The sequence below is a fragment of the Electrophorus electricus genome, chromosome 21 (genome assembly GCF_013358815.1).
Source record: "Electrophorus electricus isolate fEleEle1 chromosome 21, fEleEle1.pri, whole genome shotgun sequence".
NCBI lineage: Eukaryota > Metazoa > Chordata > Actinopteri > Gymnotiformes > Gymnotidae > Electrophorus > Electrophorus electricus.
Window position 1 is genome coordinate 4,395,034 of NC_049555.1, and position 27,916 is coordinate 4,422,949.

At 43.9% G+C, this 27,916-nt stretch overlaps 2 protein-coding genes across 6 annotated transcripts; one reads left to right on the forward strand and one right to left on the reverse strand.

Annotated features, from left to right (window-relative positions):
* On the reverse strand, window positions 1-22,264 carry pvalb7 (parvalbumin 7). 4 transcript variants are annotated; one of them, XM_027023392.2, is made up of 5 exons: window positions 22,179-22,264; window positions 1,557-1,648; window positions 1,230-1,362; window positions 708-817; window positions 1-466 (listed from the first exon to the last, which is right to left on the reverse strand). In XM_027023392.2, exons 2-5 carry the CDS (start codon window positions 1,615-1,617, stop codon window positions 441-443), a joined length of 330 nt encoding a protein of 109 aa, XP_026879193.1. In that variant the 5' UTR covers window positions 1,618-1,648; window positions 22,179-22,264; the 3' UTR covers window positions 1-440. The 4 variants fall into 4 exon arrangements, with proteins under 4 accessions (XP_026879193.1, XP_026879197.1, XP_026879196.1 ...); XM_027023396.2 differs by lacking the exon at window positions 22,179-22,264 and adding an exon at window positions 21,118-21,164; XM_027023395.2 differs by lacking the exon at window positions 22,179-22,264 and adding an exon at window positions 6,285-6,376.
* Window positions 10,851-27,901, forward strand: ncf4 (neutrophil cytosolic factor 4). 2 transcript variants are annotated; one of them, XM_035520868.1, is made up of 11 exons: window positions 10,851-11,053; window positions 11,360-11,444; window positions 12,488-12,641; window positions 14,690-14,760; window positions 15,435-15,562; window positions 16,398-16,446; window positions 22,320-22,418; window positions 24,454-24,629; window positions 24,749-24,814; window positions 25,267-25,440; window positions 26,827-26,906. In XM_035520868.1, the coding sequence occupies exons 1-10, from the start codon at window positions 11,022-11,024 to the stop codon at window positions 25,397-25,399; spliced, it is 993 nt and encodes a 330-aa protein (XP_035376761.1). In that variant the 5' UTR covers window positions 10,851-11,021; the 3' UTR covers window positions 25,400-25,440; window positions 26,827-26,906. The 2 variants fall into 2 exon arrangements, with proteins under 2 accessions (XP_035376761.1, XP_035376760.1); XM_035520867.1 differs by lacking the exon at window positions 25,267-25,440 and having other exon boundaries at window positions 10,855-11,053; window positions 26,827-27,901.
* The last annotated feature ends 15 nt before the right edge of the window (window positions 27,902-27,916 follow it).

Genomic DNA, 27,916 nt, shown 5'->3' on the forward strand with positions numbered 1-27,916 from the left:
TTTTTTTTTGTGCCTCCTTTTTGTACCACACTGCATTCACCATCTCTTATCTGGAGCGCGAGACAGAAGGAGGGAGAGGATGAGAGAGGGAGCGAGACGAGTGACGAAGAGGGGAGAGGGAGAGACGTGCTCGAACTAAAAAGAGGAAGGGGAAGAGGGGCAGGAGAGGAGCTGCGGAAACGTCGGCGGGCTTCCGTAGCGGGTCGCTGGAGAGGTGCGTGCTGATCGTTCGGGTCAAACTTGTCGCGTTTACGCAGAGTTTGTATATATAAAAAAAAAAAAATTAAAAAAAAAAAGAAGAAGAAGAGGTAAATAAATAAAGGGGCGGGTGAGGATGAGGTTCCTTCCCTTGGATTAGGGGTACAGGGGCGGGGTTTGGGGTGCGGGGGGCGGACCGAAGGGAGGAGAGGCCATGTGTTGGGTTGCCATGTCCGTCGCTTTTACTCGTGCACGATGGCTGCGAACTCTGAAAGCGGAATGTTAAAGAACCGTGAGAAATCAGAAATTCTCAGTTAACAAACGAATCTAATAGAAATGCTGCAATATAAACAGGATATGTGCGCACATGTTGTTGTGACATATGTTGTTAGGTATTGTTTTTCAGACTAAAACAGATTTCCGCTACTCATTTACGTATTTGCATGCTTGAGTTGGCTAGATTTCATCACTAGTATCAGTCTGTCTATGCGTCTGTCTGTGTGTCTCACCGTCAACGCCGATCTTCCCATCTCCATCCTTATCTGCAGCGGTGAGGAACGCTTTAGTTTCCTTGTCGGTCAGATCCCTGCCGTCTTTGGAAAATCCCTTCAGCACAAACCTGCACATGGAGACACTTTACAACCTGTACACTGAACATGTGTGTGAAACACAGCAATGTTGCGTGTTCTCTGCTGGATTCCAGAGGATTATTCGCCATTCTGGCAACCCGTTGTCAGGGGTTGGGTCATGGTTCATGGGAATGTATATAACAGTGAATACAGGTGCCAATGTCGCTCTCGCTTGGTCTGCCTGTTTCTCTGTCTGTGTCTCTCTCGCTCTGTATTTTTTTTCTCTCTATATCACATCTCATTTTATCGTGTGTGTGTGTGTGTGAGCACGCTGAATAATGAGTAGGAAGCCTTATGAGGAGAAGCAATGGAGCAACAAGACAGCGGCTCTCAAAACTAGCCAGTCGTGACAGGATTAAGATATGCCTGTACAAACAGAGTATGAGTCTGTGTGTGTCTCACTTGAGCTCCTCTTCCTCGATGAAGCCACTGGCATCAACATCCAGAACTTTGAAGACCTTTTTAACGTTCTCTGCAGACATAGCTTTCAAGCCCACCAGTTCAAAGAACTTCTTGTGGTCAAAGGTATCGGCAGCTGAACATTACACACACACACACACACACACACACACACACACACACACACACACACACACACACACACACACACACATACACATAAACACACAGATTCAAACATATTACTGACATAAAGAACCAGTCTAGTTCACTCTTGCAGAATTCAAGTCCATTGTCATGCACCTTCCGTGGGAAAGTGAGCTGGATTACCTTTGAAAGCATCCAGGGCCTTGGTGATGTCATCAGCTTTCAGGAGCTCTTGCATTGCCATCTTGGCAGATCTCAGATCAGCAGCAACTCAACTGCACTCAGAGGAAGAAAGAGTGTGTGTGTGTGTGTGTGTGTGTGTGTGTGTGTGTGTGTGTGTGTGTGTGTGTGTGTGTGTGTGTGTGTGATAGAGATCAAGGTATTATTGATGTCTTGTTTCCTCTCATAGTTAAACTCATAATGTCATAAACCACAGACATCTTTAGAGTAGACACCCTACCCTACACACACTGATCTGTAAAGCTGTGTGCTTGTGATATAGAGGTGGTGACGACACATGACTGGCAGGAGATTATAATATCTTGGCTTTGACCCAATACCAAGAGGTCCTGGTTGTACTATCTTCTTCCTTGTTTTATGTATTTGGATTAGTCATGTCTTGATGTACAAGCTCTATTATCAGAGGCCATGCCTTGTAGTATGCCCCTTCAGACTGATGTTAAAACTTCTCAGTCCTTTCAAACTGTTGTTGAAACGTCTGAAAACATTTTGTGTCAAGACGTCCGAATAAATTAGTATTGTTGCATCATTATATTTATCGTACACCTCATAGGTGGGTATTGACCGATAAAAAACGCCCCTCTTTCATTGATCATGAACATGGTAAAAAAAGAAATCGCTAATTGTTAGTGCAGTGACAATGCACCGTTTTGTGAATTTTCGAAACCCTCCTTCACCTTTAAACCAAGTGTACTGATGGTGCACTATGAGCCGTTATGAATCGATACCCAGTGCCCCGGGATGCGGTCGTTGCTCTGATCCACCTCAGACGACTGTCACAGTGACCACTTATGGGGTGTGTGACCGTCACTCCAGAGGGGCGAGGTCGGTGTCTTTGCTTTGGGACATCCGCAAATAATACTAACGTCTAGATTCCGTTTAGAGAGACCCAGACTGACACAGCACGTGTGGTCCGAGGATCGCGTGGTTTTGTCTCTCAAAATGTTTGTTTTTGTCAGGGTTGAGCTGCAGGGAGAGTATAGAAGGTCTCGCACCCACACTTGAAATGTCACTACACTTTATAGCCTGTGATGTCATGCACAGCTCGCATACGCTAAGATTACAGCGGTATAGAGTTTCTGATACTATTCTCCCGAGCTCTTTTGTGCCCTATACCTCAGAACGGTGTTTATTATCGCCAAGTACGATGACCTGTATTCAACAGGTTTTTCGCTTGGCACTAATGCCACAGTGAATACTAATCGTGGTCAGAATAAACAAGATTAAGATTCAGGCCTATGAAATTAATTTATTAGGTCAAATCGTAGATGGGCCAACAGACGTTTTATACAAATGGCTCCCGAATCGTGCATTTGTTGGATAAATGTCTTAAGTCTGCTGAGATCTGTTGCTTCATTTAGCCGTCGCTAACCGAAGTCGGAGTCATTTGTGCAGAGGAAGCATCCCAAGTGTTCTGTTGCCTCAAGGGTGGCCTTTAGGGTGGCGACCCGTATAGAGCCGTGAAAGTGATCGTGTTTCGCAAGCGATTTATTTCTTGTGACTGTGGGCGACGACATGTAGGCTACATTGCCACTCGGTAAGTGGCTATTTGCGCAGTGTCACTCACTGTCTTCGCGACAAAGTGCGGCGCAATGCTTCTAATGTCCGGAATGTCGCCACTGGCTGAGAGAGTTGCGGACTGCATCCAAATCAAAGCATGCGCCGTAGCGGTTCATTCTAGTTTAAATACTTTAGAAGTGCGCTATACTGTAGACTACACCTCTACAGATACTGTAAGTAGTTTTTTCTGCATTCTGTACTTTTCAGAACCATGTTTTCTTAGAATGGTGTAAAAGTTAACGCACGCATCCACGGCACACGCGTTCTGCGTACCGCAGTGTTTCGCTTTGGTTTATCAAACAGGTTTTGTAACATCTTTTGGCCCTAACTGGCCTTAATTTGACTTTGTAATTTGTAGCCCACTGGCCGATAGAATGTAGGTTTATGGATTACGCCAATCTCAGGCAAATCAAGAAACACACACTCAATCTGATGGGCAGTAAGATTATGCGTTCCTTCCTGTTCAGGTATTTTCACGATGCACACCCACGTTATAATCCAGGACCGTGCGGCTTTTCTGATGTGGACAATTAACATTTCTGAAACATTCTTAGTATTCCAAAAGATCAGAGTCTTATAAGTCTTATGACAGAGGAGGATCGTGATCAGTAGCCGAAACTGCCTGGCCACAGAAATGGCCTCTAAACTCACTCTCCTAAATACACGTCAGCACCTTTCCGCTGTCTTAGTATGACACTGAAAATGTTTTAACCCCACAGCACCATAGTAACAGAGGTCGGCTCTGTTTATTAACAGTTATATATGCTGTATCTTGCACACAAGAAAATATATAATTTTAGAATAAATTGCATTTAAAACACTTTAAAAAACATTTGAAATTCCTTATACTAGCTATATATATATATATATATATATATATATATATATATATATATATATATATATATATATATATATATATATATATATATATATACACACACACACACAAGTTACCATTGCTGGCTATGACTACTTGCCAATTCTCTGTTCTTCTCAACATGAATACAACTAAGTAATTACAAGGCATCAACAAAATCAAAAATATCTTTTGTCTTATCTGTGCAGTAATCATTAATTTGGGGATCTGCATTAATCAGTCAATCTTATCTGCATTTCATGTACTACAATTTAACAGCTGCCCATTTAAACAAATCAGCCAGTGAGACTGGTTCGCTATGCTGTGCCCGGGCCCGTTTCCTGACCTACCTGGATAGAAGGGGGCAAGCAGTGAGGGAGCACAGGATGAAGGGAGAGAGAGATGGAGGGAGCGTGAGAGAGGAAGAGAGGGAGACAGAGGTGGGAGACGGGGTTGGGTCATCCCTCTTTTATACACTGGCTGGTCAGACTGTCTATTTCAGGCGGTACCACAATGACACAACACAGGGTGGAGTGGAGAGTGTGTGTGTGTGTGTGTGTGTGTGTGTGTGTGTGTTTGTGTGTGTAGGGGGGGGGGGGTGCATTTATATATCCCAGGATATCTCAGTATCACTAACGAATCAACTATTAATAATCAGCTATCGCTTCATACGGTTGTCCCTGTTCCTCTCTTCTCTGGTCTTACTGACTGATTCTCTTCCTCACTGTCTCTGACTGCCTTCCCTGTGTTTGTTTTCAGTTTCTGAGCCACTGGAGTGACTTGGACCACTCTGTCAAACAATTCTCAAAACTCAGTCTCCCTACAAGGTGTGTGTGTATGTGGGGTGTGTGTGTGTGCGTGAGGTGTGTGTGTGTGTGTGTGTGTCCTGCCTCTGTGCCTCGTGGAACTGCCAATGCTGTGCTTGTGTGTTTATAGCTACCTCAGACCTCCAGCAGTGCTGGCTCAATGTTTCTTTAAATGTGGCCTAAAGACTAAGCTGTAGGTGTTGATCTGTGGAATAGAAGACTGACTCTAACACTATATAACCTCTTGCTCTCTCTCTCTCTCTCTCTCTCTCTCTCTCTCTCTCTCTCTCACACACACACACACTCACTCTTTCTCTATATCTTTCTCAGTTAATTAAGAGTCCTGTTGACAGTTTAAGATGCTAAAAAGAAATACTGAGAAAATATTCATTCAAACCTATATATACAATATCAGTCATATATATACTGACTATATATACTGGCTATTTTAAAGAATCAGAAACCTAACACAAAATAATATGTGTTATTCCTTGTTTTGATACCCTCATGCCCCCCCCCCCAAAAAAATGTAGTAAACAGTAAATATAAATAAGCATAGATATGTCCAAACATTTGCCTGGTACACTCACACACAGCCTGTGGAGAGTAAAGGCAGCTTGCATGACATCATATGATGTAACCCTACCCCTTCACAGATCTGGTAGGAAAAATGAAACATGAAAAATTACATATTTTAACTTTTCATATGGCCTTGTTCATAGGGGGACCAATGGAATAATATCTGTGGTTTCTTTGTGAGACATCATGGTTCCTGTATTGGAGGGGAGTCTCAGTTTATAGCAGTACTGCATACATGGACAGCTTTTCTTTCATTTCTTACCATGTTGACAAAGGGACTTTTGGTTTGTGTTGGTGACCCTTATGAATAATGCAGTGTGCATTATGGTTAATGCTGCATATTCTGTGGTGGGCAGATTTTATGCAAGATGATGAAAGTGTAACCTGATCAGCCATTTAAGACTGTCTAAAAATCTCTCTATCCCCCTCTCTTCCTCTCTTTCTCACTCTCACTCTCCCTCTCTCTCTCTCTCTCTCTCTCTCTCTCTCTCTCTCTCTCTCTCTCTCTCTCTCTCTCTCTCTCTCTCTCTCTCTCTCTCTCTCTCTCTCTCTCAATACTCCCTGTGGGAGACCACATTATATTGGTAAACCACACAGGGATTTACTGGCCAGTACACATCGATGCATCTTATTTGAGCAGTTTAAGGGAATTGTTTGTGCTGTCTCGTTATTGTATATGCAAAACAGATGTCTCGTTAATATGCATATAACTATTGATATGCGTATGCGTTATGCAAATGAATGGACAGGCTTCTTTCATCTCCCAGTGCTTGAGTGGGGAGTTGGCACAGGGAAATCTCTTACCCATGAGTCATAAATCACTCTCAGTGTTCAGATCAAATCTCTTACCCATGATTCATCACTTACTCTTAGTGCTCAGATTAGATCTCTCCAGATTAGAGAGGGAGGGCTGTTGGTGAGTACTTTGATGAAACGTATGAACCTCTGAGCTCTTTGAAATTAGCCACCGGGCTATGGCCACTCTCACAGTAACAGTTCTGCCTCTGAATGTGGATACGGGAGAGAGAGAGGGAGAAAGTGGGAGAGGGGGGGGAGAGAGAGGGCGAGAGAGAGAGAGCGAGAGAGAGAGAGAGAGAGAGAGAGAGAGAAAGAAAGAGAGAGAGAGAGAAATAATCTATGGATACCCGGAGATCATACACACACAGTATTCATGGGTGTAAGTGGATGGTCCCAGCAAATGACAACTCCTGATCTCCACATGATTTACACATCATCTGCACATGGTCTCTACATGATCTACACACAGACCACATAGATCTTCACATGATCTCCTCATGATCTCCTGATCTCCACATAGACCACCCTGGTTACTTCTGCCACTACTGCCAATGACCCCACTTATGAATCTTATCCATATGCGGTTTAAATCAGTCTGTTTCTGGGCAGCCACATCTACACACCACCATCTGGTGTTTACACACACTGTTTATGTGCATTCTTATGCAATCTGATTTTCATATAACATATGCAAACGTGTGGAGGTATGAGAGGCCAGCCAACTATTACTCAACTAACCAAGCAAAGTTAAAGTAGTCTAAATGCAACCTAATCCATTATCTTGGTGCATGTTGGTGTGACCAGCGATTCTATACCTACTGCACTCACTATCCAGGAAGTGGACGAGTTTGACACTTAGAACTACAGTTATAGCCAGAAGGCGGTTTGCAAGGGACACTGGCATGAATGCCTCAAATGCTCCTACTGTTTTTCAGGAATTCTTCGGAGTTTTTCGGAATTCTTCTGAATAATCTGGGAACATTGCCACCCTGTGGGCACTTCATCTTATAACAACATACACACCATGCATGCGCTCCTCCGGAGATCTGATCCGGACACCAGCCTCCACTGCCTCTGGAGTTATTCGGGCCGATACAATCTCATTCCGAGCGTAAGGCCCACAGTGTGCGTTCACACTTTGTGTGTTTCCTCCAGATAAGATTCGAATGGGCTTTTATTGCAAAGAGTGAATGCGTCACACAGATCCAGTTACCACCAGCTTCACACAGGACCGTGGCGGTTTGGATTTCAGCTGTGGGTACAGGAGATGAAATAGGACCCCTTCGCATTGATACTTGCAGTATAAGCGGATCTGGGGTTTTTGTTTTGATTAAGTTTTTACCACACCCACCTCTCCCGGGTTCTACCGAGAAAGCTTGCTGCCTCTCTATCCATCCCTTGCTCTTCTTTCATCTTTCTATCTTTCTCTTTTTGCTCCCTGACCCTCTGTTCTCTGTGGATTCACGAGTGCTATTTAGCCTACAGTGATTACATTACGCTGCCGCAGCACTAATGCGCTGGGGACACTCGCATACACGCACCCACTTGCACGCACACATGTGCACACAAGCCCACACTCCATGCACAGACTCTCACACACACACACACACACACACACACACACACACACACTTGCGGGCATACACCCAGGGCTGGCTGTGGAGAAGGGCAGTGAAGAAGGGGGACAGAAGAAGAGACCGAGAGAGAGAGACGGACAGAAATAGATGGAAAAAGGAGCTGTAAACCAGGCAACATCCAGCTAATAAATTAGGTGAAGAAATGAGGGGAACATCTAGAGGACTTGATAAACACACGCACAACACACACACGCACAGGCAATGAAGAGTGAGGTTTTTCTACAGAAACCCTGGCCTAGGGTAACCTTTTGTCCTACCATACAACATGTCTTCTTATAGCTTAAGTGTTGGTATCACAGAAATAATGTGAGAATTCTCCTGCTATTATGTGGGCCTTAAGCCATCATTCACATTTATGACACTCTGAATGCTCAAACTGTTGTGCTCCAACTCCCTGATTTATTCACTGATGTCTTGCTTTGTTTAATAAGAAATTTTAACATCCTGTATACCACAGAGGCCAAACACTACATTTTAGAGGCAATCTGTTTATAGTACACATATACAAATATATACTTTACATTTACATACATCAGCATTACATAATACAGTTACCATTAAAAAAATTTTTTTTTAAATTTAAAAATGAGTACATTTAGTAAAGAACAAAAGCTGATCTGACTTGATTGCCCGAATAAAAGAAAAGTCCCATTATTTTTCAGTCTTCTTTTCAGTATTTTCTAAGTATTGTTTGTTTTTTTTTGTTTTTTTTAAACACTACTGCCATCATGTTTCTTAATATTGTCTTTACCTTTAGCTTTTGTGGTGACAAATGTGCAAATCTCTTTTTTCATGACAACACTTTTCCATGTGACTTTTCCATGAAAACATTTGTGTGTGGGGGGGGAAAACTTTCCCAAGGAAACACCATGATGACAGAACAGGAGAACACTTCAATCAACCATCTGTGGGTCTGTGAACCCTCACACCCTATCTTTTCCACATGCTCTAGCATGTTTCAACATTTAGACTTTAACCACGTTAAACAGACTTCATAGGAAACAGCGGTGTTCACTGAGTTGGCAAAAATTCCTGAGCTAAGTGTGGCATTGCATTCCATGGAAAAGACAGAGAATGCCATTTGATTTGGGAGAAAAACTGGGATAAGAATGAACGGACTTCTGACCAACTCACCACAGCATCAGTTCCAAAATTCTCTGCCAGTTCTACACTCCAAGTTCTATATCTCTTCAGCTCATGTTGTGTGCCCATGGCCAGTGGAGTTATATATATCTCCTGAACATTATTCTGAGAGCTGTGGCAGTTGGATTAATCTAGTGACTGTGCTTCACAGGCTGGTAGCTGATGGTTGAAGCAGTTGGGGTATTACACAGGACAGCAGGTGTGTGTGTGTTGGGTGGTATCTCTGCTCCATAGTATTCCTCATTTACTGGACTTGGAGTTGTGTTGAAGTTCACTTTTGTGACATTACAGTGCTGGCTGTAGAATTATGGGCCAGTTGTAATAAAATGACTAACAGAGTCTGTTTTTTTCCGATCAGAACGCCACAACTCAAGCTGCAAGAGGGATTCATTTGGCAGTGAAAATGTCTGGAGTTTTAGTACCTCCATCAGTTTCTCTCAGTCTCCTTTTTCACTCCTTTTTGAGGAAAGATTTGGTGGGGCCTGTAAACGTGATGTGATTGTGTCTGTGTACGTGTGCGTGTGCGTGTGCGTTTGTCTGTCCGAGATTTTTGAGTGTACGGTATCCTTTGACCTTAAGAACCCAGATCACAACACGTTTGCTATTTTGCAGTGGTCGTGCATGGCCTTACACACACACACACACACACACAAACACACACACACACACACAAAGATACATAGACTTAGACTCTTACTTGCATGAGAGAGGGAGGGAGAGCAGGCGAGAGAGAGAGAGAGAGAAAAAGACAGAGTAAGAGAGCAAGTGCCATGTCCTTGAAATGTAGACTGTGGAACAAGAGGTGTGTGTGTGTGTGTGTGTGTGTGTGTGTGTGTGTGTGTGTGTGTGTGTGTGTGTACTGTAAGTATCACTCCCTTGGGTTAAACTTGGGTTCACATGTCGAACATTCTATGGCTTGAGTGCAACCTCAGATGCACATTTACAGAAGGCCGGAAAGCTCATTCTGAGTTAAATATAGAATTTCACGACTCTACGCTTTGTAAAACGACCTGATAGTCTAATTTTAAAGCTACGTTATTGGCGGACAACGCTTTTAAAAGATCTGAAAATGAGAAGCGGTCAAGCACGTTCTTGACTCATGCCTTGAGACACCAATGATCTTCATCTGCTTTGGTGCTGCCACCTAGCGCTAAAGTAATGCCTCTACGGGGTAAAAATGGGACTTTTGTTGTAAATGTGCGTGTTGTTCTATTATTCTGGCATCAGTGTCTACTATATATAATCACGCATATCAATAGGCATAAGCTGCCCGACGTTGCTAACTACGATGCAATGCTTGGAGCATTACTCTACGTTTTTCTTATAGCTGAAAAGCCCACGAGAACCCAAGTCCTTAAAAATCTTGCGGCCTACATATATTTAACCAGGTCATATTGAACTGGGCCAACAAGACAATCTTGAGCTCAAATCAATTTTAGCTGGGCACGTGAACATTCTGGCATTGATTAACACGATAGCGGCTTCCAACCACAGAGCACCTGTGCGCAGACACGCGTGCCATGCATGCAGCAGGTCTCCGAGTCTCACTCACATGACCCACTATATATTGGCCGATGTCAAATTCCGGGAGTGTTTACATGCTTTGTTCACTGAAACCGAAAGAGAAACAACCTTTCTTCATGTCCTGCAAAATATTTTTACAGTTTGCAGAAGTTTACATAACGTAATGCGGGCTTGACACTAGAAATGCAATGAAAAGAAACTTCATGTCTTCCGTAAGTCGCTCTGCAGGGGCCGTGGGCCAAACGCTGTAATGTAAATGTAGCATCCCCCCCGCCCCACGTGTAGTTGCTCGCGCCTTGTTGCCATATAGAGCCCATACGTTGCGCGTGTCCTTCGCGCGACACGTCAGGCGCCACAGTTTTCGTTTCCCTCCGAAGGCTCGAGAGCTGTTGCGCTAATCTTAACGCCACCCACAACGCCAACAGTAACAGATCTTTTCAGTTATTTCTTCACTCTTTTCGTCCAAGCTCACAGGGCCACATTTTTTTTTTGTTTTTTCGCGATGGCGCTTCCACGACAGCTGAGAGACGAAAGGTGAGCTCCATGGACGGGGAATGAACCACGCAGTAAATATTTATTCTGAGCGAAAGTTTTTTACTCAGCCGCTGAGTTAGTTCTCTCACGTAGCCTTCATTTTGAAGGAAAAACGGCCACTGTTTGATTCGAGTAACCTAACCTATACATTTTATTGTAATGGTCATAAAACTTACTATCACTGCAAATATGACGGGTTATTTTGCTCACATCACCGGCAGCCGGTCTGAAAAAAAAAAAGTCTTGACCCAGCTCGGCACTCTTTCATCTGCTTGTCGTTTTAATAACCCTGCATTTTTCTCTCAGCGATTTTGAACAACTCCCAGACAACGTTCCAGTGAGCGCCACCGTCGCGGACATCGAGGAGAAAAAAGGCTTTATTGTTTACTACGTGAGTCCAAACGACTGCAGTAAATTCCTCTTAAAAACCTAAAGACAGCAAAACAGTTGGTTTTATGGGACCTTGGGTTTTAACATGTAAAAGATTTTCCTGTCAAACCAGCCTGACAATATAACTGTTTTGAATTAACCTAATATTGAAATGCATTGGGTACGTGCTTCAGTGGCTTTGGTGACAGGACTTCATGGTACTCCAGAGGTGTCGGAAATAGCTGCAGCTTCTAATCAGCATTCTCTCGGTGTTGGGAAACGAGGACGTGACACTTCAGTCTTTTGGATTTGAATTTAGTGAGCCCAGGAGTACCACACTAAAACATTTTTTTAGATTCTCTGACAAGAGAATTTTTTAGATTTTTTAGATTCTGCCCGACTCCAGGAAAGATTCCCTTACAGTGCCAAGGCACAAAATGGCTCATTCACCGCTTTTCTGACACACAGTATAGATCTTACACAAGCACCTACCTCAGGCTCTGTACCTGACTCACTCAGATTTATGACTGCAGTCAGAATAAAGGGCTCGGTATTCGGTGAGGTTTGTGAACTGTTAAGCCCCCTTTTGAGTTTATTAATTTATCTGTTGTTTTTTTAATCATTTTTTATTTTTTAAAGAAGACTCAATAGCAGGCATCATGTAGCAACAGCTGAGAAGTTCAGTATATTTATCTTTTACATGTGTGTTCAAGTAAAAGTGCTGAAACTTCAGTTTCTTCCATCAGTGCCTTGGACATTTTTAGATCATTGTGGTTAGAGCAGGGTGAGTAATTAGAAGTTTGGACATGTGATGCGATTTTCCTGGCTACAGTTAAAGTTACTCAAATCTCTTCTCACTACTGAATGCACCTTAATAAAATCGACAGCCCATGACATCAGCCACACTCAACACCACAAACCCCCATCACCATTACAAACCTGTTCATATTAAAATCAGGGCACAGAACTCTTCATTTGAAATGTGATATTTGAAATGTGTTAGTTCACATTTCTTCTCTCTCTTACTCTCCCTCTCTCCTTTTTTTTCTTCTCTCTCCTTGGTAGCTGTTTGTGATTGAGGTGAAGACTAAAGGAGGCAGCAGGTACCTGATCTATCGCAGGTATCGGCAGTTCTTTGCCCTGCACCAAAGTCTAGAGCAGAAGTTCTCCCCCGAGTCCCCATCAGAATCCTACACTTGCGCGTTGCCCCCTCTGCCTGGTTAGTGACTCTTTCCGCCCATGGTTGGGTGTGTGTGTGTGTGTGTGTGTGGGTTTTATGTTGCTGTTAGGATTGGGATAGAATGGCGACCCGTTGAGTGTCTGGTCTCCGTACGTAATGGGCACATTTAGCCTCTTACCACAGAAAACTTCATTCCACTTCACCTCAGTTGTTCTAGAACGCTACAATACTTCTTTCTGATCCTGAATCAGTTTTTAAATTCCTAGCACACTGAACCAACTAATGCATGTGCCTTTGGATCATATACTGAAGACTGATCTGTCTGTCATAATGGAGATGACACAAATGTCTCATTGCATCTCTGCTGCCAGTAACCATCCTAATGGAGGGGTGGAGACCAAGCTATCAGGCCTTTGTGTGACCTCAGAAGATAGCCATTAATAATACATTAACAGAGTAGATCACAGACCCACACCCATCCACCCACACCAGACAAAGTCTGTGCTCGGTGTACATGTGTACGAGTACAAATACACAGACATACAAAAGCTGGTGGGTCCGAATATTACATTTAGATATTAAATATGATATTCAATATGTTCTGTATATTAAATACAGGAAGATGTGACTAACGGGAAACATTGTAAGGTTGGGGGCAGAGGGGGTTCAAGAGAGGGGGAAGAAGAACAAGAGAAGTATGGAAACAGTTACTTTATTAAACAATTCACTGCCCTTGATTCCACCTGTCGCTTACCCTCTGAAAGGCAGGATGTGTGGTTTTTGTGGCGTAAACTTGTCCTTTTAGTTCAAATGGACCTTAAAGGGCTTAGATCTCTTGTAAAAGGTTCTAAGGGAGGAAAAGTATACAGACTCATGGTGATGTGTAAATCTGAAGATGGTGATTCAAAGATGTCAGTTTTGGAATGTCAAGTGATTTAAAAAAAAAATAGGGACCATAATGATTATAGGATTATTCAGTATTAAGTATGTGCTCAGTTTTTTTGGCAAAAAAACCCCCAAAACCTAAAAGTTCACACTCTAGAACATAAAGCTTAGTTTTACTGCACAAATACACATATTCAATGTATTTTATAAGCATTTTAAATCATATGAAACAATAATCAAATCGTAGTGAAACCCAACATTTCATTCAGTCGTTTACTACGGAATTGCAACTGAATCAAATGGCCGTGCCTGAACCCCTGATGTCTCGTGCCACTGTAGCGGCAGGTCCACACAGGCAGCGAGGCCGTGCACGGTTTGTGGCGGAGCTGTTGGTGAAGCAGCGCTATTCCTGCTGCACCTGCCCCTCGTTTGGCTACCCGACAGCATGAGTCCAGATAATTACCTGACAAATTACCACCAGAAGTCTGATTGTGGCCCCCTGGATGAGAATAGATTGAGTGTGTGCTGGCTGAGATACAATATGGAATATAATTAGAATGAGACACATTAGGGGCATAGTTGGCAAAGCAGCAAAGATTGTTTGATCTGTGTGGAGTAATGTTGAAACTAGATAATGGGCCCACAGCTGTGCTAACCATCCTTCTCTCGCTCTCTCCCTCCCTCAGTCCCTTTGCCTCGCTCACATTCGACTAAAACCCTGGGGTGTTAAATATAGGCCCCGGAGCTTAATTAGGATTATGGAACCCAGACGAGTCCATTAGAAGAAAGAACGAATGGGGGATAGAGACTGATCGGGAGTGAGGGAGATGACGGCTTGGTCGTTAAGACGACGTTAAATTTGATTTGGCCACCACTGGGAATGGCCCCTGTGTCCAAATTGATGGCCTTCTGAATTTGGAGTTCATCAAATGCCTTTCCAGGCGCATGCCAGAAATCTCAGCGCTGCACTCTAAACTCCCGTTCCACGTTTCAATGAGCGTCATGTACCAGGACCAACAGATTTCAAATAAATGGATAAATAATAAAGCAATTTCCTGTCGAGTTATAATTATGCAGCAAGTGTTAGCTAGCGTTACGGCGTGCGCCTCAGGAAATGGTTTGATTACTGTTTTGCTCCAGTTGGGAATTAATTTCTTGACGCACATTAAGCGAATGGGTTCATTTAGTTTGTTTGTCTATAGGTAAAGTGTTCATGGGTAACAAACAGGAGATAGCAGAGAGCAGAATTCCAGAGCTGAACACGTACATGAAGGTGAGCTGCACCTCTTCTCTTCGTCTGAGCACGGTGCACAGTTCAAACTGCACAGCAGTTCTGCATGTTACAGCAAAAAAAAAATCCCCCCAGTTCTGCTTTTTCAGACTTACTTCTCTTTTCCACCACATCCTCTGTCACTGTGTATTTAGTTTCATGTTTTTAAATCAATGGGCTGTAAAAATAAACACCTTCAAGTGATAATGCTGAAAATGTTTTCTTTTATCGTAAGCCACACAAAATGCAATTTTCAAATGCATCCACACCCCCCATTATAATCAACCCCACATCTCTCTACCCTTTCTCTGTGTCTCTCTCACTTTCATTTCTGCCTCTTTGTCTCTTTCTTTCCATGTATCTTTGTCTCTTTCTGTCTGTCTCTTTGTCTGTCTTTCTCACACTCTCCCATTTCCCAAACATTGTCTTTTTAATTTCTACCACTTTCTCTGTTTGTGTCTTTCTCTCTCATTTCCCCTCCCTGTCTTCCTGCCTGCCTGTCTGTCTGTCTGCCTCTCTCTCGGTCTCTCTGTCTCTTTTAATTTCTACCTTTTTGTTTGTCTTTCTCTCATTTCTCATTTCCCCCTCCTTGTCTGTCTTTCTGTGTGTCTCCCCATCTGTCTCTCTCTCTCTCTCTCTCTCTCTCTCTCTCTCTCTCTCTCTCTCTCTCTGAGTAGAGGCTGCTGTGCTTGCCGACCTGGGTCCTGTTGGATGATTTGGTCCGGATGTTTTTCTACCAGACGGAGTCAGACAGCCTGCAGGTGCCCAGAGCCCTGCGGCGTCTCCGGCCGCCCACACGCAAAATGTAGGAATATTTCTCTTCCCATCCATACTTGCACACTTTCCACTCTGAAATGGAACCTTCACAAGACAGTCAGAACTGACAAAAGTCTTTTTTTGGAAGCTGTTTTTCAAACGGGTTCTAAATGACTGTTGTATCTTCTATGAAGTATTTAGTTGGTGTGAATGAAACCCACTATTAAACCATCAAACACATACCTCATAGACTCTAAACACACACACACACACACACACGTCACAGTCTTAATGCCGTTATTGGAGTGGAACTGAACAATCTTCAGAGGTGATGAGAGTGAGGTGGACATAACTGCCACCTTCCTTCTTACCCTGCACCCCTTTCCTCATCATTACATGCGACTATCGATACCAGGTTTAAAACATCTCAGCGTCCATCCCATCTCAGTGTGAAAAGGCTGTTTTCATGTGAGTGGCGCTTTGAGGTTGTCTGCCGTCTCAAGTGTGTGGCGAAATGAACACTGAGTTACAACAGGGAAGTCTGGGGAATTCTCAGGTGATGGAGGCGTGTCGGGAGTGGTGACAGATGACTCAAAGAAGCCATGTACCTAAGGGAGTCTTGGTGTCTCTCTTGTGTCCTATGACAATCCCTGCGAGTCAGACCCTCACATTCCAAAAGACTTGTTTACCAAATCAGTGCCCCCACAGAAGCAGAACATAGTATTTCCTGATTCTCACAGCATGGAAAAATATTATTGCTATTCTTTTTAGGTTGCATCTACACATCTCTCTCTCTCTCTGTATCACTTTCTCTCTCACACACACTGTTTCTCTCTTTCACTCACCCTTACTCTCTCATATTCTCTCTCTCTCTCTCTCTCCAGAAAAACAGAAAAGCCCAAAACAGACCTTCTGTCATCGCCCAGAGCGGAGGTACAGTAATTGTTTCCTTGGTAACCTTTTTTTTTTTTGTACTAACACCCCCCCCCCCCCCCCCACACACACACACACACATACACACACAGATGTGTGACAGGATGGCATACGGAGAATAGCTCCTGCATATGGTTGTAGGGTTATGACATGTGAACCTACATATTGTGGAAGTGAGATGTGGTGCAGAAGTAGTACAACAGCGCTCCCCCCCCCCCCCCACACACACACACACTTACTTGCTATATAAGAACTGTGCCGCCTTTTGTTAGTCACATGTCAGTGGAAAAGTCATTGGGGATATATAGTTTTTTTTGCAGGGTTTCCAGAACATTCTGCTGCATATATAGGGGAAGCTGTGTGTGTGTGTGTGTGTGTCTGTGTGTGTGTGTGTGTGTTTGTTTTGTAATAGATGTAGATAGAATAGATAGAGTGAAGACATTAGAGTGATTGTCAGCAAGAGTACCACACCTTTCTCCTTCCCCCTCTTTTCTGGGAAACACGATCACCTTATCATTGGTTCCTGCCCATCCAATCCTGCTTTATTGATTTGTTTATCAGTCTCGGCCTTTTTCTCTCTCTGTTTGTTCCTTTCTCCATCTTTACATAATGCACATCATGATTAGAAGAAGCTCTGAATAATGTCTTCTCTCTCTCTCGCTCTCTCGCTCTCTCTCGCTCTCTCTCTGTATGTACTTTACTTCTGTTAGTTTAGTTCTTTATTTTTATTTTCTCTGATGCTTACTTGCCCAGATGTGAAATGTGATCCATCTCATTACATTCCTATTTACAGTGTTTATCAGGTGCTCATGTTCAGAGTCATTTTCAGAAATGCTTTATCGTCTCCTTCGAAATTCCCATGTTGCTGGAATAACTCACAACAACTGAAGCTGGTAGTCGCTGAGGGGAAGTCCAGACAGTGGAGGACGTCCGTGTCTCTCCTCTCTTTCCCGCATTCTCCCCTTCCACACGTCCACAGCTTGGTTGCTCTGGTCATTCACCCCTCATTGTTTCAGTCCTCTTTTTTTGTTGTTGTTTTGCAGCCTTTTCATTCCTCCGTTTTGGCTCCCTCCCTCCTTTCTCTCCAGCAGCCTGTGCTCTCGTTCTTTTGTCCTCTTGCACCTTTACTCATCCCCCTCTCGGTGTCCCCCTTTCCTTTACCTCTGCCGCTCGGCATGCCCTTGCGCTGAGCTCTTGGTCAAAGTGCTTTTATGGAACGTAGTGGCCCCCGCTGGGTTTCATTAGGAGAGCAGCTGTGCTCTAACACGGGACCCCGTGAGCACATGTGCAGATGCAGATCTGGATATTTCCCGGTGTGGAACAGAACACTGAGATCAGGGTTAGGAGCCATGTGAGGAGGGGCACAAATAAGGCGGGGCTTCAGTCTTGAGGGTGGGTCGATGAGCAGAGGTGTGGCTAAAGAGGGCATGGACCATAGTGCCAGGGGGTTGGGTTGGGCATCAGTACAGTGTGTGCTGGTAAAGTGGAGTGTTAAGTGACGTGTGTGGCGGGGTAGTTAAGGGGGTCTCCAGTGCCTTTGGCCTGTGGAGGTTTGTTGGTCATTACAGAAGCAGATCAGTCGGTCCTGAGAGGGAGGAATCAGTCAGGAACTGAAAGATGGAACATCTATCTGTGTGTGTGTATGTGTGTGTGTATGTGTGTGTGTGTGTGTGCGTGTGCGTGTGTGTATGTATGTGTGTGTGTGTGTGTGTGTGTGTGTGTGTATGTGTCTGCCATAGACAGAGAGAGAGATAGATACACACACAGACTATGAACAGAGTTCTAGTAACAGTACTAATTGGTATCTACTGACCTTGACATACTTCATACCTAAAATGCATCAGACACACACACACACACACACAGACCGACAGACAGACATAGACACACACACACACACACACACACCCACACACACACAGCCTGAGGACAAAGGACAAAGGTTGGCAGAGCTCTGAGAGTAAGTTAGTTGTGTGTGTTTGTGTGTGTGTGGCACAGTGGCGGTGTAACTCACTGTATGTGGTGAGGATGAATTAATGACATTAGAACATTAGACGTTAGAACCCTTGTGCAATAACTATGGCCAAACGTAATAAGGCAAAGAGAAAGGAGTATGTGCCTTTGTTTGGCAAACTTTGATGTAAAGTACGGTTCTTCATTTAATTCCTCTCTTAACACACATGAAAAAATCCAGTAAGCAGCCAAATGCCATTAGGTAACTCTTCTGAATAGCAACAAATGGGGGGAAAAAGCTGTGCCAGATCTGAGCCTGATCTCGGCAGTAGGAGAATCAGCTCAGCACTTCATGCCTGAGTTCTGTTGCATGACCTCTCGGATGGATGCCATGACAGACAAATCAGAGCCCCTTAAACACTGTTGCTTTGTCTTCAGGAACTGTGAATACACACAAGAGAGTTTTTATACCTCCCCAGACACTTCCCACCTTTCATTTCTCGCCACTGCGACACATTTTGGACAAGAAAGGGATTTATGAGTGTGTGTTCATCTTCGCTGAAGTAGAGAGTTCCGAGTGCGACAGGGCGGTTAAGCACCGATGTAAGTCGAACTCATTCTGAGCTCAAGCAGAGTCATTCCATTTCTTATCTCTCCGGGGGCCCGACCGTTTCTGCCGATAAGTAAGGCATGAAATTCTGTGGTGCACTGAGCCGCATTACTAATGGCAGTAATTGAACATTAATAACCTTCCCTCTGTGGAGATCTTAGTTAAAGCTTCATGTCAGTGCCCAAGGGTTCTGACTCATCTCTTTATATTGGCCAGTGCTCTCTTGGGACACCTGAAAGCAAAGTGTGCCACTCGTTTTGCCACAGAAACTCATCGCCTTCCTCCCTATTGGCTGAGCACATGCTAACGAGCTCGTTTAGGAGGTCATTGACTCCTTAATTGGATTTGGAGCCATTTCAGAGAGTATCTAAAGTTAGGTTTGCTCTCTCTAATCCAAGTGTAGAACGGACTGGCCCTGAAGCCATTCAACAAGAGCTATATCATCACATTAGATTTGACGCAGGACAATTATGTAGTTTTTTCCAGAAAGTGGAAAATGTACACTACAGGTATTATGTGTGCAAGCATTTTCTGTGTGTTTTTGTGTGTGTGTGAGAATCTGGCTAAGGCAGTCCAAACCCACTGATTGTAAAGACATTTTTAAGAGTCCACGTGTTATTTTGACACACGCTAGCCATGGTCAGTTAGGTTACCGTAGTAACACTAACACTACGTAGCTACGGTAACTCCATACTGAGGGTTATGGCCACTGCGGTAAGGTTCTGGAGCTCAGAGTGCTAATTCCGCAGCAGTGATGGGGACGGCTGGCTCCAAACTTGACTTCAGTATCTGAGGGTCACGGGTGCTTCTGCTCTTCTGATGACTAACGCTGAGCTGTTTGGTCTATGCATTTCACCCCAGCTGCCACTAGAGGTACTGTAGAGTAGCAGCCTGCTGCCAAATCCCTCTGCCCACAGGGTAGACTCAGAAATGAGAACATGCACTCTCACTGTTTGAGTAGTTATTGTTCAAATATAGCTGAACTCATTAGCACATATATTGATCTGGGACGCTTTGCCACATTTTGCTGTGTGTGTGGGTGTGGCTGTGCGTTGGTGTAGCACATTGTATGTGGGACATTAGGTATTATCATGTTCATAGGGATTCCACCAGCGCTCGTGTTACTTCAGATGCAATTTGGCTGTTTAATGAAAGCGTTTGTGCGTGCATGTGCGGTTCTCTGTGTCTCTGTGTCTGTGTCTCTGTGTGTGTGTGTGTGTGTGTGTGTGTGTGTGTGTGTGTGTGTGTGTGTGTGTGTGTGTGTGTGTGTGTGTGTGTGTGTGTGTGTGTGTGTGCGCATGTGCATGCATGATTGTAGTTGCGGTGGTTTGAGCCTGTGCATATGTGTCTTCTGGCATGTGGGGGTGGGGGTGGAGGTGGGGTACAGGTGGGTGCAAGTGTGGATGATGGTGCACCCACAGATGTTTGTAGGAAGAGATTTCACAAGCGTCATCTCACTCCCATTCTCACTTACCCCTCCAACCACTATGTAGGTTTATTAATACTGATTTCACTGATTAATACAATGCTGCGACGGGCCTGCCTAAGGAAGATGTTGTGAAGCGAAAAGTTCTGACAACCTCATGAAATTCCCTTTTTGTCTGGTAACTTGCAAATCCCTGTGCGCACACAACCCAGCACCCTTCCTCTGCGTGGTCTCCAGCACATTCCCGGCAGCACGCTCGTGAGCCGCCACCGCATTTTTTGAAATATCAGAACGCCCCCATCGTCCCGAACCACCGCAAATGTCCTCGCGCTCAGAACGTTTGGGATTGTTGCCATGGAGTGGAAACCGCAGCCAAAGGATTGCGGTGTGAAAAGCACTTTGTTCAAAGCCTGCTGCAGCCAGAGCAGAAAGGCAGGCATTTGTCCATGTCTGCAAATGGGCCGATGCGTTTGTTCGGACACCACAGGGTTGGTGTCCGACTAGCGCAAGCGTCTAACAACACCAATAACTAACAACGCTGCCTGTGTGCAAGTGTAGCCCACAAGGCTCAGCATGCTCGCACGCACACATGCATGTACATATACGCTGACACAAGCACGCAATGCAATTCAATTGCCAATACATAATTAGTTGATCACATCTAACAGTAATATTATCTCACCTCCTCACACCCACTCCAGTGAAGTGACAACAATTTCTTTACTGGTTCACCCCCTACGCACACACACACACACACACACACACACAAACACAAACTTCACTCTTTACTGCACTTTTCTGTATCACTGTGCTTACAGCTATATTTCGCCACATTATGATTCTTTTATCATTTACTCATTCTTGCTCGCTCGCTCACTCACTCTCGCTCACACTCACTCACTATCGCTCGCACACACACACACTCACTCTCGCTCATACACTCACTCACATTCTCGCTCATACACTCGTTCACAATCTCGCTCACACACTCGTTCACACTCACTCACACACTTACTCACATTCTCGCTCACACTCACTCACTCTCTCACACTCACTCACACTCTCTCGATCACACTCTTGCTCACAAACTCTCAGGCTCTTGCTGCGTACCTCTCACACTCACACATGCTCAGAGGTGTCTTACTTTGTATTTCCCCTAGGATGAAAACCCATATTTCATTCTCTCTGTCTCTTTCCCACCCCCTTTTTCACTTATCTTTCTTTTCATCCGTTTCCCTGTCACCTTATCGCCATATAGCATCTGCGTGTAAAATACATGTATGTGTGCATTCTCCACCTGTGGGTATACGTGTGTTTGTGTGTGTATTTTTAATGACCATGTGATACAGTGATAAAGCAGTGTTTTAAAGGATATTAAACACTAATACCATTTCTTCCATCTTCTCTATCATATGCATGGAAGTGAAACAGCTATTACCAATGCTTCTAACACTTTAACACTTTCTTTTTGGAAACAGTAAATGAAAGGCTAGATTCAGTTCCCTTCTCTCTCTCTCTCTCTCTCTCTCTCTCTCTCTCTCTCTCTCTCTCTCTCTCTCTCTCCATCTTTCCATTTGGAATATTCTTTAGCCCTGTCTTTTCTTTTACATTCTTATCTCTTACTCTCTTTACTCACTCACTGACTCATCCTCTCATCATGCACTCACACTCACCCAGTCATTCGCTCCATTATTCTCAAACACTGGCTCTTCGGGAAAGTTTGAAGAAGATCACATAACCTACCTCGTACACGTTCACACTCTTAACACGTGCTGTTCTTCTTCTCCGTGTTTGTGCACGTTTGGTCCTGTGTGTTCGTGCACGCGTGCGCACGTGTGTGTGTGTGTGTGTGCGTGCGTGTACGCGTGTGTGTGCGCGTTTCAGGCGGTGTTCGATTTTCGCGGGAACAGGAGCTTGGAGCTGAATCTCAAGGCTGGAGATGTGATCTTCCTTCTCCGGCGAATCAACGCAGACTGGCTAGAGGTGAGCTGAAGGAGGGAGAGAGTGATGGAGAGAGGGAGGGGAAGAGAGGGGTGGTTTTGTGTGTGTGTGTGTGTGTGTGAGAGATTTTAAGAGACGAGTGAAGGAAAAAGGGTGTACAGCTGGTAAGACAGCCCTAGGAGGGAGAGACAGCTGTAGATGGGAGAGACAGCTATAGATGGGAGAGACACATCAGCAGACACAGCTTAATGTGGCATTAAATGGTCAAAAGCAGGTGGTGTTGAACTGCGAGCAGGGGAGAGGGGCTATGGAGGAATTGGAGCCAGAGATGGACAGATGTTGGAGGAATGCAGGGGGGGCGGTGGAGAGGAAAGAAGCGAGGGAGAGGAGAGGACAAGTGTGTGGGTAGTGGGTAGAGTGGGCAGATCTGCTACACGCCACTGGAACATACATTCATGCCAGTTTTACTTATTTAAAGAGCTCATATCATGCACATGCATTTTTGTTATTTTGTATTTATCCTTGATGCCCACTTACAACATTTATGTAGCTGTATGTTCCAGAACAGTCTTAATTCATTTTTACACCACCATTTTTGAACCACTGTTTATTCCTAAGAATTAAACAAGCTGTTTCTGTTACTGAGCCTTATAAGATATGTAAGATATATTTTCTCTATTCTGATTGGCTGCGCTGTATTGTGCCTCGATCAAAAAGCACACAGAGCTGAAACGTATCTGAGAACTGCAGTTTATAAGTAGGCAGGGTTAAATTGATATAGGCGGAATAGGCAGAGATAAGTAAATGAGTTTCTTTTCATTATATCAGAGAAAGTGATTTCAGAATGAGCTTTGATTCCATATATGGGCTCTATGGATTGGGGAAGAGAACTGTATGTTTTGGACAATATTTATAAATGAATTAAAAATTCTTTATTTCAGTAAAGTGAAGGAAATTCATTTTTTTCATGGTGGGGGTGCTTTAAAGAACAACCAGGGACAGTGAGTGCTCACTTAAAATGCAGAGAGTGGGAGAGAGAAGTTTAGAAATAAAGAGAAAAAGAGAGTGAGAAACACCTCTCTTACAGACTTCATACTGCATCAAGGGTCTGAAATCCTGTCACCTGCGACAGTTCTCTCCTAATACCTCCCACAGTCCTTCCTAAATACCCCCTCCAAAACCTCCCTAAAGACCTATCCAAAACATCCATAAATACCTCCCTACATACCTCCCCAATATCTCCCTAAAGCTTCACTAAATACCTCCCGAAAACCTTCCTAAATACCTCCACAAATGCCCTCTAAATGCCTCCTCCATACCTCCCTAAAGCTTCAATAAATGCCTCCCCAAAAACCTTTCTGAATACATCCCCAAAATCCCAATAAATACCTCCCCAAAACCTCTATACGGTTCACTAAACACCTCGCCAAAAACCTTCTTAAATGCCTCCCCAAACTGTCCTTTATCATCTCCCACAAACCTCCTTAGGTACATAAGGTCTGGTTGTGAAATGTCTAGCAGTGAAGCAGAAAGCTGCCAGGACTTTGGGAAGGAGCGTTTTGCAGGCCAACAGTGCCACCCTCATACGACAGATCAGCGCCACGTCCCTTGACGCGTGCCACCACAGTCTGCTGTCCACGCCGCATCCCCGCTGTGCTGACTCACCGGACACGGCCACCCTGCTGGAAGCAGACGACAGCGGCGGACAGGTAGCAGCAGAAAAGAGGCAGGTGGAAGGAGAGGGGAGACGCAGGCAGACAAAGCGGAGAGGGGAGTGAGAAAGCGAGACGGAGAATAATGCCCGAGAGGTGTGGAAGAGGCCGCGAGCGGCGAGAGTGAGTGAGAGGGTGTGCAGTGTTGGGTCAGGGCAAATGGTTGTAAATATTTGCTGCAGTTAAACCCAAACCAGTGACCCTGTTTTGTACATGTTATCTGCTGTTTCCTCGCTTTCTTTTTTCTCTGCCTCTTTTTTCTCTGCCTCTTATCAGCTCCACCCCACCCCACCACTCACTCAATCTGGGTTTTTGGCTTAGAGGTGCCTGACTCTCCTGTAATTTACTTTCTCTCTCTTTTTAAGGGTACTGTTAAAGATAGGATAGGCATATTCCCAGAATCCTTTGTGAAGATCATTAAGTCTCTCCCTGAGAGTGACTCTGATGAGGAAGGCGGGCCTTCCAAGAGCAGGGGTGGGGCTCAGAGCTCCTACAGCTGCCTGCGCTGCCACCTGCTACAGCCAGAAGGCGTCAACACCAGGTGAAGGAGTTTGCCAGGGTTTTGAGTGTGTCTATAAATCACATAAATCATTAGATCTTGACAGCAATTGGAAGCACAGTGTGTGCGTCTGTGTATTTTTGTTTGTGTGTGTTTTGCAGGGATGTGTGTGTTGAAGAAGATCTTTCTATCCAGCCATCATATTCTGATCTTCTTGCCCGTATGAGGTAAGACACACAGACACACACACACACACACACACTCTTTCTCTCTTGAAACAAAAATGGGCACCTGGCTTCCAAATATATAAAAAACAATACAGTAAAATAATACAGTCCCACACACGTGAGTAACCTTAGCCCTAGTCATAGTCCTGTACTTTTCATATCTTTCTCTCTTGCTCGATCTCTCTGTCTGACTTTCTCAGTAACTATCTCCCAGTCTCCTGTCCTTTTCTGCCTCTCTCTCTCTCTCTCTCTCTCTCTCTCTCTCTCTCTCTCTCTCTCTCTCTCTCATATTTACTATGTTTACATTCTAACTACCCTTCATTGGTTGTCACTTTTTCATTACCATTATTAACAATATTATTAACAATTGGCATCTGTTCATCTATTTTCCTGAGCTAGTGATCATCATTATTGTTTTCATTATTTTTCTTCTTTGTGTGTGTGTGTGAAAGTGTGTGTGTGTGTGTGTGTGTATTTGTGTGTAAGAGGGATGTTGGGCCACCCTTACTACCATTCGGGATGAGTATTTGCTGTGTAAACTGGATCAGTAGGGCGAACAAAATGAAAAGGAACAGTTGGTCTTAGCAGGCTAAAGGGGAACCTCCGATTCCCCCTGCCCAAGCTGAGTAAGCACACAAATGATTTCCTTCTAATTTGAAGCAGAACTTGTATCTGCCCCTTGAATAGGACTTCCAGAAAATATAAATTAAGCCTAATCACTTTTTTTAGGCTTCAAAAGAAATTCATTCTATGGTAGTTCTGCAAAAGTCCTAATTTATACTTACAAACGATATCATCCACTGATTTACATTCACCATCCACTTTTTAGAATTTTTTTTGATGATGAGCTCGTCTTTGGACAAATGTAGCATTCCAAGCTACATGGCAAAATTAGATTAACTGAACTGAAACTTTGTCCTTGAATTCACATCTACGGCTAATTTAACAATAAACCAGAACGATCCTGCATTTTTATTCCAGTAACCCAGTGGCTCTCGTTAGTGTCCAACCAACTCATTAGCAATAACCTGCTTGATTTATTTGTCTTGTAACCAGCCAACTGACAGGAGGAGTTCAGAATATGCCTTAAGGAAAAAAGCTTTTATCAACTCCGCTACTTGGTCAATTAAAAAGGTTCTAAATGACTTAGTCTACATCATTTTAAAATGGTGACGCTACTGGACATGTACACTTGAAGGTTTGCAGGCACTACACAGTCTATCCGTTGGCACGCACGTTTGCGTTAGCGTTTACCAAGAATTCTCCAATGGTCAATCTCTGACCAGAGTGGGCACTCACGAACCAGACATTCACACATGTACTGACCGACTATCTACCCTTTTATTAATCGATCAAAGCAGTATTTATACTTGTATCTCACTCTGTATCTTTCGCCCATGGTCGTATGCAGGGTTTTTGCTTAGGGGGTTTGGGGGCATGACCCCCATCCCCTCCCCTCCCCTCCCCTATGTCAGTGGGTCCGACTTGAAAATCAGGTTAAAGGTTACCATGAATGATCCATACTACTGTCTAGAAACATAGAAGAGGCTCAAATGATAAAAAAATTCATTACATTGGGAACTATAGGGACATTCACACTACAGATACCACTGAAATCCAAATAGCCAAGTGTGGGAGCAATAGTGGGTATGTGGGTGTTTTCTGTGTGTTTATCAGTATGACATAAAATATATCTAATGTTATCTAGCTAGTTAATTCACTTAAGTGAAATTAACTAGCCAGCGTCACTTGGAATTTAGACTCAACTTATGTCAGGGGCTAAATGGCACTATGCAGTCCACTAGTAAAATTCGAGATCATTCACTGCACTCAGCCATGACGCTGGTGATCAGATGAAAAAGTTAGTTGTCTTGGCATTCACAAATCTTTGCAACACCAAAGTAATTTTATTATATACCCCTTGGAAAAAATACCAGGGTCTGGACCTCTGTTGGATGTACGGCTATGCTCCCAACCCCCATCTCTCTCACTCCTTCTCTCCCTCTCTCCAGGGACGTGTTCCGGATAGAGGACATTGCTCTGAACTATCGTGACCAAGAAGGAGATCTGGTGCGCATTTTGGACGACGAGGACGTTACCCTGATGGTGCAGGAGTGCAAACACCAGGGGACGATGGTCAAGAGACCTGTCAATCAGTTTCCATGGGAACTGCTCATCACACATTCCAATGATCTGTCAGTGTACAACACTGAATGCTGAAGTGTTGGTGTGTGTCTGCACGTGTTTTGTTGTTCTTGTGTATGTGTGTGCAATGTGCATCCGCACATAGACCAAGACGTATTTACATTGAAGGTTTTATCGTCATGTACAAACTGCACACTTGTTAGATGATTACTTAAGTACTATAAACCTGAAGAAAACCATTCCTCATTATCAGCTTGCCGACTGCACAGTCCGTGTGGATATGCTGTCTCCCTACACACTTATAGAAAATACCATCTGTTGTGTCATGACCTGAGTAATTACATCCACCACTTCATAGTTGCCAGATCCAGGAACTCAAAATCCCCCCCCCCGGTGTGCTAGAGATTTGATCGTTGATGCTCTGCACTGGAAATGAAAATTCCACTGGTACGTGGAGGCATCTGCCCTGTTTGTTTGTGCGTGTGTGTGTGTATTAACTTATGCCAACTCCTGGTACCCGTTTCACTGTATTTCTCTATTTCACTTCCTTTCTGTGGAATATTTTCTAAACATTCAAGATTTCACTACATCTTGATTTTCTCTGGCACAAAGCATCTAAACACACACGCACACACACGCCTACAACATGTAGGCATACCTTAATTCCTAGTCTGTCTCTGGCCCACTCCAGTTTCTCGCTAGGACTCCTCCCTGACCCTTAGAACTGATGTACATTAGATCAGCCTCACAAGTAATACAAGTAATGCAAATTGCACAGTTCCAGAGGTTTAACATCTTTAACATTTAAATTTAAGTGTAGTAATAACTTCAGTAATTTAAATGTAATGTTGCAGCGATTCCTCTCTTTGCTTTGTTGTGCAGTAGTGCCATAGTGTTACATTTGTGAACCACTGAGTGTTTAAATAAATCATTGAACATATAACTTTGCAATTATCA